Consider the following 14,895-nt stretch of genomic DNA (forward strand, 5'->3'; position numbering starts at 1 on the left):
ATCTACCTGAAAAGCAGGAAAAATTTAATAACTCATCTGAACAGCCTCAGTACTGCACTGAAATTTTGGCAGTACTGTGGGAGCAGAACCAATGAATCATTGAGTGTTGTACTGACTGAGCAAAGTCAGTCTAATTGGACATAACATGACATTTGCTGCCAGCTCCTTCATGGTCTACTTAAGTGCTCCAGTTTGAACCAGTACTGAACACCCAATTTTGTTCTTACATACAAGGTATCTTTAAACAGCTGCAGAGATAGACATGAAAATGATATAGAGAAAGATTTGAAGGAAGGAAATTAAGAAACATTTTCCATTCAAGTAGGAGTCATGTTATAAACAAAGACAAACAATCTCTATTCAGTCCCAAAGAGCTGAAGTATTGAAGTGACATCACAGGGTGTAGCTGCTGCAGAGATAAAAGGAGAAAAGATCTTAATTTCTAGAGATTTGATCTACCTACTTTTTAAGAGAGCTTGTCTCATTTCCCCCAGCAGTGAATGCCTGATAGTTGAGAAAGAGATTTATTTTCTAGAGAATCATAAAGTTTTAGAGAAATTTGAATTTTGTTATTTTATTAATCATAATTTGTTTGAAGTTGTGGAAAATAACCAGCATTTGATTTTTGGAAATTACTGCCAGAATTCAAGCCAATTGAGCCATTTGAGAGGAGTTCTGGTGAAATAGACCAGATGTTTAATAATTCATATTCTTAAATTATGAATAACTCTGCTACGAGGTGGGGTGGGTTGGGAAGAGAGAGAGGGGAAAGAAGGAGTGAGCAAGAGAGAAAAAAAAAGAAACTATAGGCCAGTTAGTTTAAAGTCAATAAATGTGCAAAATACTAGAATCTATTACTAGGGACATGAGAATACTGAAATAAAAATCAAAATAATATGGGTGGACAGAGTCAACATTGATTTATGAAATAAAAATCATGTTTGACAAGTCCATTAGAATTTGCTTTAAGTTGTGACTAGAAGGGTGAGTAAACAGGAAGCCAGCAGGTACAGAGCTTTTGAATAAGGTGCCACACAAGAGGGCCCTCAAGACTTGGGGCAATTAACATGGATGAGGATCGGTCAACAGATGTTAAAGAGTAGGAACAATATCAAAATTTGATGAAGAATGTCAGGTGGGAAAAGCAAGCTGGAAATGTTGGGATTAAGGGGAGCATGGGAGTCCTTGTACATTAATCACAGATGTAACATGCAGGTACAGCAAGCTATTATGAAGGCAAAAGCTATGTTAACTTATATTACAAAGGGATTGGAGTATAAGATAAGAATATTTCTGCAAATGTATAGGTGAGACACCACCAGGAGTAGTGCATATACTTTGGAGTTCCATTACTTAAGGATGTAATTCTTTCCTTACAGACTTTACTAAATATACTTGACCTAAATTTCCAAACCAAAAAGGATAAGAGCTGATCTCATGGAGATTTTAATTCTTATGTAACTTTACAGGCTAGGTGCTGGGAGAATGCTTCCTTGGTTGGGAGTCTGGAATTAACAGGCTATAGTCCAAGGATAAGGAATTAATCATATTGGGCTGAGCTGAGGCAACATTCCTACGCTTTAGGAAGGCAATGAATGCTGTATCATTGAATATAATTAAGATTGATTTTGGGTGGGGGGGCTAGGGCGGGGGTCGTCAGGCAAAGAATGTAGGAATGGTGTGAAAAAGTTGAGTTTAAGTAGAAGATCAGCCAAGGTCTTAGTGGATGGTAAAACAGGCTCAAAGGGTAGAACAGATTATCCTGCTCCAATTCCTTACGATCTTAGACACCCATAGGTCTGATCATGTCATTCTTCAGATGTTTACTTGTTGAGTTGTCAAAGACTTGCAGGTTCCATACAAAAATGTGTTTGTGCTTTGATACACACAGTTCTCCATTACTAAAACAATGGTGATCAACTGTATTAAAGCACAAAGACGTCACTGCTCCAACTGAAAGTCAACAAGCTTCACAAGTCTACCACACCCTTTAGAGCCTATTCAATAATTACATTTTGTACATAGGACAGCTTTGAGCAACAAAGAAAGATGAGGGTGGGGAGAAAAAAAACAACAAAGACCAGGTCAGAGGGGCTGAAGGAAGGCAAGCTAAACTGCAGAGCAGGTGAAGTATGAGGTCCTCCACACAAAGCCTGGAAGGAACAGTGAAACCACAACGTGAATGTTGAGACAATGAAGGAAAAAGTAGGGGTTCAACGATTACTGTTTTTAGAAAGTGAAGAGAAATTGATTAAGCATCTGATTTACACCACGCTTCTGTTTCAGCTTTCCTCTAGCAGGTTGGTTTCACAAACATGTCTCAACTTTTTGAGGGGGAATAAGAGTCAAAGAAAGTAATTTATTAAAATTTTCAAATGAATGGTTATAGCTAACTCATTCAAATGGGCTAAAACAAGTGAGCAAGTTCTCATCTTTGAAAGTTAGAAGACTTTAATGGTTAGAAGTCTAATAAATCAGTTGGACTTATTTATGAAAATCTCACAGGTGTTTGGGAGATACCTATTGCAATTTCATGCCTTTCTGTCCCTCCTAACAACAGTAAATAGCCAATGACAGTGGGTGGCAAAGAGTAAGCAGTGAACGCACAGGAAAAAATTGTGTAGTAATTAAAATATCTACTCCATATCTCTTGTAGGTACAAGAGACTGTTGAGGCTAACACTTCAAGCAACTCACCAATAAGTACATAGGTTATCATCAGCTTTCAGCTGCTACAACTATCTCACCAAATGGATAAACTGGCAGTGTCAACATATTGCTTAAGTAAATGCTGACAGATCCACAGAGGAAGCCTTGGGCGTAATATTGAAGAGGTTCCAAATAAAGAATTCTTATCCAGAACAGCTTTACTATATGTATTAAACACTGTTGCAACTGGTCATGCTTTTTCAATAATCGTTGTACCCCCATAAACAGAAGGTGAAGGTCCCGCTGTGTTAGCGAATTTGAAGAACAAGGATAATGGTTAAAATAAAAAAGGAAGAAAGAATGTTTCCAGTTAGTGTGCTCTTCTATGTTTATGAGGGTTACCTTTGTTGCGATTTTCTGGGGCTCCTTGTTTTTTACCTGTTCAAACAAAAAAAGGGTGGAATGCTAGTCACATGACTTCATAAATGCTATAATGTAAGGCTCATGTTTAGTTGTGCCGGAAACTGGGAATGAAATGTTGACTGTTAGTACATGCCATGGGAATACTGTAAAATCATTTCAGTTCTACAAACTTTATTTGTTTACCATTGCGAGTTGCAACCTTTTTTCAGACCAAGAATAAAACTGGCAATTTTCACAGGGGAAGTGCAATTGCTCCCAATAGATTAGTGTCAAGAGCAAACCCTCTGATTAGTATCTCAAAGTCGTGATAACACTCAAATGTGATAGACATGATTTTTGACATCTGGTCAAATGAAGTAGGTCACATGCGATATATAGAAAAGTTCAAAAATCGAATTTGAAACCTTGGTAATTTAATTCAGGAAGAGTTTTTAACCTGGTCTGAACATGGTTAACATTTTACAATGGTTGTAAATAACAATTCAATTTCTCTGTTGGTTCTCCTATATGTTACCAGGCCTTTTAGTTGTTATTAGGAAATGGAATATCACAAAGTCCATGAACCTTTCTTTAGCAATGGACATTTTTTATTAAGAAGATTAAAATTCCAGTCCGAGCAGAAATCAAATATTGCTGTGTCACCAAAAACAGTCACCTTCCAATACAAGATGTATTGTTGGAATAAAAACTGAAATTCACAACCTGTATTGACAAAACAAAGTTGATATCTCTTGGACTTCTCTAACCTGCCTTTTAAGTACTTGGCCTTACAAGTTCACAGCGTGACAGTTACAGAGAGGGGATGTTGGGAAATCCACCCCTGAATTTAATGAGGTTTATACTTTTACATAGTATTTCCCAGCTGGCAGCCCATCAGATTGATGAGCTGGTGCACTGCGGATCAGGAAAACCTGCAACACAGGACCACAGTTACCAGGTGGAGATGTGGACAGCTGGGAGAGCGGTCACCGGCATGGTAAGGTCACTCAACGGCTAGGGCAGGGACAGGACAGCGGTCAGATGCTAGGGAGATCCAACTGCACCAAATGTTTGCACAGTGGTCCACTAATCCAATTCACAGTCCTAGAAATGCACTTCTAACTTGATTTGAGGAGAGAGTGTCCTGATCAAACAGAATACCCAGCTTGTGGATATTAGGTTTAAAACACTGGCAAAATTTAAAAAACAGATACTCTCTGGCAAGCAGGCTACCTACACAGTGCCACGGTAAAACTCCAAATGGCCACACTAGGTTCAGGGTTTGTTAATTTTGCATTTTTAACCTCTTTAGAGAGGTACTCAATGGAAAACACTTCCTAGCCATAAAGAATAAAAAAGGCTTTCAAAGCTGAAAATTAATAGTTTACGCTTCAAGTAGCCCCAACCTAATTTTAAATCGCTTGCCCATTTGAATACTGGTGAAGCATGGTCAAAACAGATCAAAAATATATAGACACAGAATCATCAAATGGAGAAAGGGTTAATGATATTTTTAAAAAAGACATAATTGCTTTTTATGCTGTGGGGGAAAATGATTCATTTGCAATGGTATTTGGATAATAATGTTCTAAAGTGCACATTAGATGGCAATATGTTTTATTAAAAATAATAGGATTTCACTACACCATCTGTATGCAGAATCAAAGACATACAAGGCCCTAAATGGACTCCCACTATTTTGTTGTCAGTCTGTTAAGTGCTTCAAAATAAATAATATGGTTTTAAATCATGAATCTAGTCAGTGGTCTACTTCAGGTACAACTAATTGGTGAAGAAGCTCCCTCATGTTTATAGAGCAAAACATTTCCTTGTCCCTCTAAATTTCGAGAGTCCGCACATTAAAAATAAATCACACGGCTCTTGAATCAGGTGCACAGTACAAAATAGAAGTCCCAAAAGCTCTTGTGGAATTTCAAAATTTAACTCTTGTTTGGCAGTCAGCCCCCAATCCAAATTAGGATTATAATTTAAGAATGCAGTCAAGTGGGACATCGAACTGCAAAAGCAGCTAGCTGGCCAATACATATTGACAGTTAAATGGTTGGTGTATCATAAAGTGTCAAAAAATCCTTCTTGGAACAAGCAGCTGTACAGATAGCAGTGAAAAAAAAACTTATGTTTTACAACATTTTAAACAGAAGAAACATCATCCAACTTTAACCATTCCACAATTTCAAAACTTTTACAATAATGAACATCTCATTTTGAGAAGTGGGAGCAACACAGGTGAGATGGCTAAAGATTATCTTCTATTCACAGATGGGGCTTGAAAAAGCCTTTTCCAGAAGATAACAGCAGCATCCTAACGCACATATAGAGAATGGTGAAGTATTTGTAAAACCATTTCTACAACCAAAGCCCTTAAATGGATGAATGAGGTTCTCTGGTTAATATTTACTAACATCTTATATAGGTTTCAAAGTACAGACCAGTAATGAACACTTATCTGTTCAGATGGGCTTACCAAGGCAGTAGGGTGGCTTAATATTGAATATTTCTTGAAGTGAAAATGTGTGTGTAAAACATTCTATATTACATGGATAGTCTCCATAGATTGTCTCAATTATTGTCTTAGAATTTAACTAACCAAAACTCAACGCCAATTTGATGGGAATATTACTCTTACCTTCTCAGTTCGAGGACCAGCATTTTTAAAAATCCACTTGTGTAGGCCAACTACAAAAGATACTTGCCGTAAATAATTATTTTTATGTTTAGGAATAATTATTTAGATTGAAAAGCATTTCTACAAGTTTCATTAAGCTCAATTCATTATTCCTTTTGGGGATTGGTGTATATAGAGTTTTACAAATGGTAGAATGTGAGATCTTGTACTACGAAAATGCAATACTTAGATCGTGATGAGAAGTCGTGGCTTTTTAAGTAATTTACAATGAGTCTTGCCATTTAGTGGAATGCAATTCTATTTTGGAGAGAGAGTACACTGCATGTAGACAAACTGCTCTCCCTCCAAGCATTCAACCCTTTAAGACCTACAGAGGAAATTCTAAAAGGAAGCAGGAAGATGCTTTTAGCATCATCAGTACTATCATTGTACATCCAATAACCTCCTGGTAATAATAGCAGAGAGGGGGAAAGAAAGGAAAATTTCATTAACCATTTTAAACCATATACTATTTTAAAGCCATTATGAATGATAAACTATTTTAAAACTGGTTAACTGGTAAATAAAAATGTCAATTATTAAAGCAGCAGCAATATCAGAAAGAAATAGATCAGTGCAACTTGTACCAGTACCAACGTTATAACATCGTGCTGCAATTCTGGATTTATAATACAAAATGAAAATATTTTCGTTTTTGATGGTGGTGGTTGTCGGAAAGGAGTTGGTGTTAGGGTGAAAAAAAACAGCAGCAGATAAAGATCCAGATTTTCATTGCTAAACAGCCCACAAGGCTTTAGAATGGATAACCCAAAAACTTTGATTGGAGTCTTGCATTCCAAAACATTCAGGAATCAGTGACCCACTACTGATCTAAAAACAATTGTGTTGTTGTTGTTGAATATGAACTCCAAACGTGCAATGAAGTTTATCCTTGAGGAGCTATAGTGCTGGTTTTCAGTCAGTAAAAAAAAACTGTGACCTTGTCAATTAAAAATAAAATGTGCTACTTAAAAGGCCAACTTTTAAACAATGCAATGTCACCAGCTTGTATTTCAACAGACTTTGGTTACAATCGATCATTACCAAAATGAATCCCTATCCAATGTCCTATAAAAGGATATTACGTGGTATAATAGAATGACATGACATTTGCTGGATGGTTAGGTCTGACAATCTGTTGGGCTAGTAACATTTTCAGATGCAGGCTAGAACACTTTTTTAGTCTGAAAAGCCTAGGAATCAACTCCTTGGCAAAGAATCAAAAGAAATTAATACTGTGGGATCTAATGATAGAAGTTCAAATTAAACCTTGTAACTACAAAGTGTTTGTAACACTTAAACCTGAATTTTGAACTATAAAGCACATAAAACATAGCACATCTAGAATGTCTGGCAATTAATATAAATTTGCTCATATCAAAACATATAGGGTCAACACTTAACACCATTAATTTACAAATGGATATGATAATGGCAACACGGTGGCTCAGTGGTTAGCACTGCTGCCTCAGAACCAGGAACCCAGGTTCAATTCCAGTCCTAGGTGACGGTCTCTGTGGATTTCCTTCAAGTGCTCCAGTTTCTTCCCACTTTCAAAGATGTGCAGTTAGGTGAATTGGCCATGCTAAATTGCCCATAGTGATCAGGGATGTGTAGGTTAGGTGCATTAGTCAGGGGTAAATGTTGAGTAATAGGGTAGTGGAGTGGGATATGCGGAGGGTCGGTGTGGATTTATTGGGCCAAAAGGCTGGTTTACACACTGTAGGGATTCTAATATGGTAGATGTTACTGGACTAATAACTTAATAAAAAAGATAAAAATGGAACATATTCGCTGATGTCCTTTAGGGAAGGAAAGCTGCAGTTTTCATCTACCCTGGAATACAAACAACTCCAGTTCCACACTGATGTAGCTGATCCTTAGTTGTCCACTGATGTGACCGAGTAAAGCAGTCGGTCCTATGTTAAGGTAGCTGACCACTTCCTAATGGTAACTGGGGCTGGACGTTAAGTATCAGGCTAGCTAGTAATATCCATGTTTAGAAACTGAACCAAATTAAGAAATTTCAGCAGGAGATAAATCTGATCAATAATGTCATAAATTAAAAATAAAAATATATTTGAATTCTATATCTGCCCATCAAAAGCAAATTCATTTTGGAGAATGAGTTGTGCGCAGTAGCTGGTAGCAGATATGCAAAATTAATTGTGACACCTTAAATATAGCTTTATTCCATTTCACACAGCAGGATATACTTGATTATTGGTGTTTGTAAATTTGAATTAGGTCCACACAGACACATAAATGAAGCATCTTGAAATACAATGCATTTTCTTAGGCAACATAGTTTGAAAAAAAAAATCACTCATACATTAGTGTATTAAGTCCTCCTTAAAATACAGAAGATTAAACTTAATTTAAAAGCCATGAGAATAGATCATGGCAGTATTTTGATTATGTAACAAGCAAACTGTGGAAAAAGAAACCAACACTTAGCAGTCCTTGCATTGTAAAAGGGCAGACAAAGAAATCTGGATCATCACTGCAGTTTGAAATCAAAAATGGGAATGATAGTGAATTGGGAAGTGTGAGTACTGCTTCTGCGGTGGTGATGACAACAGTAAAGGATGGCAGAATACTTAACACTCAAACTATTGCCATAGAGTAGAACTGTAGAATAAATCAAAATGCAACAGTGCTCACACAATATATGGCCAGACCTTGCAATTTGGTGGGCCTATGAGCTCAAACTCTGTGGAGGCCCAGGAGTTAGACTCTCATTCTGCTAGAAAATTGGAATATGCATCCCAGGTGAAAATGAAGAGATATCGGTCAGTCGCTTCTAACGTTGAGGGACACAAAGCTGCCAACTTACCCTTCTTGTTTTTCTTCTCTTCCTCATCACTACCTGCTCCTAATAATGTGAAAATGATACCAGTCTGGGAGTTCAAACCTACTGCAGTTACCAGGATCCGTCCTGAGCCTTCCATTACATGGGTACCTAAAAAGAGACAGATGTTGGTAAAAGGTTACAACTTCCATTCAAGATTAGAATTGATGGCCTGGTACTAATTTTTGGATACTAGTTGTTAAATTAGCAAGAGAGACTGCATTTCAGATGTAACCATTCACTTCAAGTCAGGTGTTTATCACAGAAATAGACCCTTCGGTCCAACTCACCCATGCTGACCAGATATTCTATGTTAATCTAGTCCCATATGCCACCATTTGATCCATACCCCTTCTAAACTCTTCCTGTTCTTGTACCCATCCTGATACCTTTTAAAATGTTCTGACTGTACCAGCCAACACCACCACCTCTGGCAGTTCATTCCACACATGAACCATCCATTGAGTGAAAAAATTGCCCCTTAGGTTCCTTTTAAATCTTTCCCCTCTCACCTTAAACTTATGCTGTCTAGTTTTGGACTTCCCTACGCTGGAGAAAAGACCTTGACTATTCATCCTATCTATGCCAGTCAATTTTGTAAACCTCCATAGGGTCACCCCCTCAGCCTCAGATGCTCCAGGGAAAACAGTGCCAGCCTATTCAGCCTCTCCCTATAGCTCAAACACTCAAACCCTGGGAGAATCCTCAAGTCTTTTCTCGTTTCCCACAGTAGTTAGCTTGGGCTTACCGCTCTCAAACAGGCAGCGGAAGAGCAATGTAACAAATTAAAGGGCCTTTCCAAATGGCTGAAGCAAGCCACCTGGAGCCATCACTCATGTAGGGAACAGGACAATGATACCATAACCCCAGACCGGGTGTCAAGCTCTCCTTTTCTAGAGTCCAAGAAAAATGGGCAATATAGGTGAGGGGGAAGGAAGCCAAGAGATTTTCCAATAATATAATGGTTACAGCAATTTTTGAAGACTCATACATTTTACTAATTCAATAACTTACCTGAAAATATTTAGCACCACTTGATTATATTTCTCCCCAACTTGATAATGAAGTTCTAGATAAGGCATAGATACATTATGTACATAAATTACTGAACCACCATGTGGGTATACGTTAGCACTGCAACCTCACATCAGGGACCCAGGTTCAATTCCACCCTTCGGTGACTGTCTGTGTGAAGTTTGCTCTTTCTTCCCATGTCTCAGTGATTCAGTGCTCCAGCTTCCTCAGAGTTCAAAGATGTGCAGGTCAGGAGGATTGGCCATGCTAAACTGCCTAGGCAGAAGTGGGTACTGCAGATGTTGAGATTAGAGTCAGGGATAGGAGTCAAGCCTTGATGAAGGGTTTTTGCCCGAAATGTCGATTTTCCTGCTCCTCAGATGCTGCCTGACCTGCTGTGCTTTTCCAGCACAACTCTAATCTTGACCACTTCACCCATGCTAAATTGCCCCACAGCATCCTGGGAAATGTGTGGTTACAAGGATGGGGTGGGTCTGGATAGGATGCTTTTCAGAGGGTCAGTGTGAACTTAATGGGCCAAATGGCCTGCTTCCACACCAAGGATTCTATGAAATATAAAGGAAAGAGGTTCACAGGGGATTTAAGGAAGAAATCTTTCAGGTGGTGGGCATCTGGAACTCACTGAGGGGTGGCAGAGGCAGAAACCATCAACTTTAAAGCTGTATTTAGATGAGCATTTGAAGTGTCATAGCATGCAAGGTCAAGTGTTGGAGAAAGGGATTAGACTGGATGGATGCATGTTGATCAGTAGAGACATGGACCAAAGGTTCTCTTTCCATGCTGTAAAATTCTATGATGCTTATTAAAATGAAATTCCTCATGTACTCAGATAGCCAAGTGCAACCTGCTGTGAGGGTACTGATGGTAACATTTCTATGCTCAGCTGAGGAGGAGTGATGGGTGGAGAAAAACAAGATCCAGAATCAAGTGTAGGGTGCTGGAAAAGCACAGCAGGTCAGGCAGCAGAGAAGCAGGAAAGTCAACATTTCTGACAAAAGCCCTTCATCAGGAATGAGGCTGAGAGCCAAGGGATGTTGAGATAAATGGGGGTGAAGCTGGAGGGAGAAGGTGGATGAGTGTGAGGTAAGGAGATGGAGGTGGGGAGAAGGTGATAGGTCGAAGAGGAGGATGCTGGGGATAGTGGGAAGGAAGATGGACAAGTAGGACAGGTCATGAGGGTGGTGCTGAGTTGGAAGATTGGATCTTGGATGGGGAGGGGGGCGCGGAAAGAGGGGAGAGGAGGAGGAGAAGAGAGAGAGAGGGGAAATGAAACTGGTGAAATTCACATTGATGCCCTGGGGTTGGAGGTTCCCGAAGCAGAAGATGATGCATTCTTTCTCCAAGTCCCAGGTGGTGAGGGAGTGGCAACCTAGGCGGCCCAGGACCTGCGTGCCCTTGGCGGAGTGAGAAGGGTGTTGAAGTGTTTAGACACGAGGCGGTTGGGTTGGTTGGTGTGGGTGTCCCAGAGATGTCTATGAAGTGCTCTGCGAGTAGGCATCCCATCTCCACAGTATAGAGGAGACCGCATCGGGAGCGATGCATACAGCAAAGGACGTGTGGGGAAGCTCAGGTGAAACTTTTGATGGCTGTGGAAGGCTCCTTTGGGGCCTTGGATGGAGGTGAGGGGGTTGGTTTCGGTGCAGGTTTTGCAATTCCTGCAATGACAGGGGAAGGTAGGTTGGTTAGGGGCGTGGACCTGATGAGGGAGTCAGAGGGAATGGTCTTTAAGGAAAGCGGATAGGGGTGAAGAAGGAAATTTATTTCTGGTGATGGGGTTCTCGGTAGGTGGTGGAAATGGCGGAAGGTGGTGCGATGTGATGTGTACAGAGGTTGGTAGGTGGAAGGTGAAGACCAGGGGAGAGCTGTCCTTGTTGCGGTTGGAGGGGTGGGGTTCAAGGGTGGAGGTGCAGGAAGTGGATGAGATGTGCTGGAGGGGATCATCGACCATGTGGGAGGGGAAATTGCGGTCTTTAAAAGAGAGAGGTGCCAGCCGGTGTGTTCTGTGGTGAACTGGTCCTCCTGGGAGCAGATGCAGTGGAGACGGAGCAATTGGAAATAAGGGATAGCATTTTTACAGGAGGCAGGGTGTTGGTGGGTTTGTATAAGATGTCAGTGTTGAGTCAGTCTCTGTTGATGGAGATGAAGTAGTCCAGGAAGGGGAGGGAGGTATTGGAGATGGTCCAGGTGAATTTTAAGTCAGGGTGGAATCCAGCCAAAATCTCTACTTCTGACCATTGCGCAGTCATCTCCGTCAGAGATGCACATGAGAACTTCAGTGAAGAACAAAGAAATCTATTGCTCCATGGCCAGACTGGCAGTCTTTAAATCTAAGCTCAGGGGTGAGGAATGGTCACCACGACAAGTTACATCAGGCTCCCAAAACACCTGACAAAGCATGCTACATGTAACTGCCCTCAGTATAATATGGATAACAAGAGATCCTAGCATTGTCTGTCTAAGCCTGGGAGATAAACTAAAGTGAGTTAAGTACAAATAGACCTCATCCAATTCCCTATGACAAATAGTGAAAGAAATTTAAGCTGCAAAAACCTCCTGAAGAAAAGCCATCTTTTGTTCTGACAAAGGAAGTTTCAATTCAAACAAAGGAAGCAAGTGTGACAGACATACATGTCTTTTCAGCTGTGTCTGAGAGAAACTAGCCAAGTTAAAAGTGACAGGATATAAAGATCACGAATGTCAGTCAGTCCATAGAGTCCAGATCTTTAACACACCAGGTTCTGCTCACCAACTATGACACCTACTCAACACCCTCCATCTGGTTTAACTGGCTGCGTTCAGGGAGACTGGCAATCTTACTTCCCTTCTTCTCCTACCTTACAGTAGGCATTCAAAAGCAAAAAAAATCTGCTGGTTATCCCAACCTGCAAGCTTGATGATTATCCATTCCTACAAGCTTCTCATCAGGAGATAAAACTATCACCACTCGGGCTCAAAACACCTCAGAGTCTAAATTATTTGTAATCTGTCCTCTGATTATCCTTAAATGAAAGGGTACAAACACAACAGTTACTACTTACCAGAGAGTAGCATGGGGTCCTTTTCCATTGATTTCCTCACATGATCTGACTCTCCTGTCAAAGAACTTTCATCTATTTTTAAATCATTGCCTTGGATGAGGATACCATCAGCTGGCAGGAGGTCACCTGTGGAGGACAGAACATTCATTTCATGTTCCTACAAAAGCAAAACTCTGCAGATACTGGAAATATAACAAAAACAAATGATGCAGGAAATACTCAGCAGGTCAGACAGCACTTGTGAGGAGAACCAAAGTTAACATTTCTACTCGAGTTTGGGGTGGTAACTATCTCTCTACAGTTGTTTCCTGACCTGCTGAGCATTTCCAGAAGCTTATATCCTCAACAGTTGATGATAGTTGGCGGCACGGTAGCACAGTGGTTAGCACTGCTGCCTCACAGTGCCAGACACCCGGGTTCAATTCCCGCCTCAGGCAACTGTCCGTGTGGAGTTTGCACATTCTCCCAGTGTCTGCATGGGTTTTCTTCGGGTGCACCAGTTTCCTCTCATAGTCCAAAAATGTACAGGTTAGGTGAATTGGCCATGCTAAATTACACCTAGTGTTAGGTGAAGGGGTAAATGTAGGGGAATGGGTCTGGGTGGATTGTGTTTCAGCGTGGACTTGTTGGGCCGAAGGGCCTGTTTCCACTCCGTAAGTAATCTAATAGCTGGGATATAAGTTTATTGAGAGCAGAATTCCATGACAACGCATCCTAGTATTTCTCAATGACAGGCTGGAGTGTGCTTTACAGCAAACCACTGCAGACACACACACACACTGTGTGTATTGTTCCCAATGTTTTAGCCTTGCTCAATATAAATTTTTTCTTCTACAGTACTCAGAATAAAGGCTATTTTAACCTTTGGTGTAAAACAAGTGCCATCTATTAGACACTCCAGTCAATATTTCCTTTCATTGAACAGTAATAACACATGGAAAACCAAAATATCAGCTATCAGCAATGGACTGACACCAAAAATTAAAGTGGCTCCCAATTCATTGCAGGCAAGTATAAAACCTCAGTCGACTTTGCAAAGATCTCTTGTACAAGAATATTTCAGTCCACAATTTACACTCGCTCACAAACTAGAAATCTGGCTCAATGAGATCAAAGGTACAAGCTCATCAAAATTCAGTAGAAGTAAAAGGAAATAAAGATTCCTTTTTAGAATATGTAACAGCCAAACAGCATTTCAACTTTAATATTTCTTGGCTTTTGGAAGGAGAAAATGGTATTAAATTTGAAACATACATATTATTTGTCTCCTTCCAACTTGAACCCTTCATTATTTCCACATTCAAACTGATTGACCTGCATTCAAATTCAAAGTAGCACTTCCTTAGAACATAACCAGCTCTGTTCAGCAACAGTTTAGGAAGTAAGTTGAATGAATGACAGTTTCCAAAAATCACAAAATCCTAAGAGATATTTCTGGTTTGTGCACAGGATTAATTCTCCTACATGGCAGCAAAGATCAATCAGCTCAGTGTACGCGAACAATGAACCATTTACGGGATTTTTCACTGCTAAAAGGTTAGAAGAGCCATTGTGGATGCTCGTCAGGGAGGAGAGTATGGATTATTTTTAAAAATCAACCTGTTTGGAAAGGTTACCATACATGTCTGAAGATGGGATTTGAACCCAAACCTACTCAACCAGAAGTAGGGACACTACCACTGTGTCACAAGATCCTAGCAGCAGCCAACTTGAACGCCAACAGCACTTTTGCACATCTACAAGTTTAAAAAAACATTTGCCATGAAAATAATCAACCCACTTATCTTTTCCTGGCATAACCAACTTTCACACTTCCCTTAGCTCATGGGCCTATTGCTTACTGCAGGGATTTTAAAACCGTATTTCCAATCAAGCCAGTGTTTCTACCCTTTGTCTTTGGAGAAAGTTCCAAACTCAACAAGCTAAATAGCATTTCTTTGGTGAATCAATATCTACTTCCTTTACTTTCCAATTTGCTAAGCACCATCACTTGCCTAAGTTAAATCTGCCTTTTTGACAGAACTTATTTTTCTGTCTGTTTTATACTTCAAGTAAACACGTGTTTTGTATCACGGTTAAAAGGGCCAGGACTGTACTCAACACTAAAACTGAGGAACTATGAACAAAGAAAGCTGATTAACACAAAAAGGACATTTAAGGAAAACTTAAGTACCAATATGACCAGAAGCCTTTATGAGCACCCAAAGATAGAAATACAGAACAAGTTCCATATAC

General features: G+C 39.9%; 1 protein-coding gene across 6 annotated transcripts in view; it reads right to left on the bottom strand.

The window, feature by feature from the left end:
• The window catches only part of LOC132828364 (plasma membrane calcium-transporting ATPase 1-like), a 227,553-nt gene that overhangs the window by 89,132 nt on the left and 123,526 nt on the right, over positions 1 to 14,895 (bottom strand). For 5 of the 6 annotated variants that reach the window (XM_060845401.1, XM_060845398.1, XM_060845403.1 and 2 more), the window contains exons 5-7: positions 12,661 to 12,786; positions 8,573 to 8,698; positions 3,051 to 3,086 (exon numbers count right to left, since the gene is read on the bottom strand). In XM_060845401.1, coding sequence (XP_060701384.1) covers positions 3,051 to 3,086; positions 8,573 to 8,698; positions 12,661 to 12,786 — 288 coding nt within the window. The remainder of the gene's footprint in view (positions 1 to 3,050; positions 3,087 to 8,572; positions 8,699 to 12,660; positions 12,787 to 14,895) is intronic. The other variant, XM_060845402.1, reaches the window with a different exon arrangement.

The sequence above is a fragment of the Hemiscyllium ocellatum genome, chromosome 26 (genome assembly GCF_020745735.1).
Source record: "Hemiscyllium ocellatum isolate sHemOce1 chromosome 26, sHemOce1.pat.X.cur, whole genome shotgun sequence".
NCBI classification, from domain to species: Eukaryota; Metazoa; Chordata; class Chondrichthyes; order Orectolobiformes; family Hemiscylliidae; genus Hemiscyllium; species Hemiscyllium ocellatum.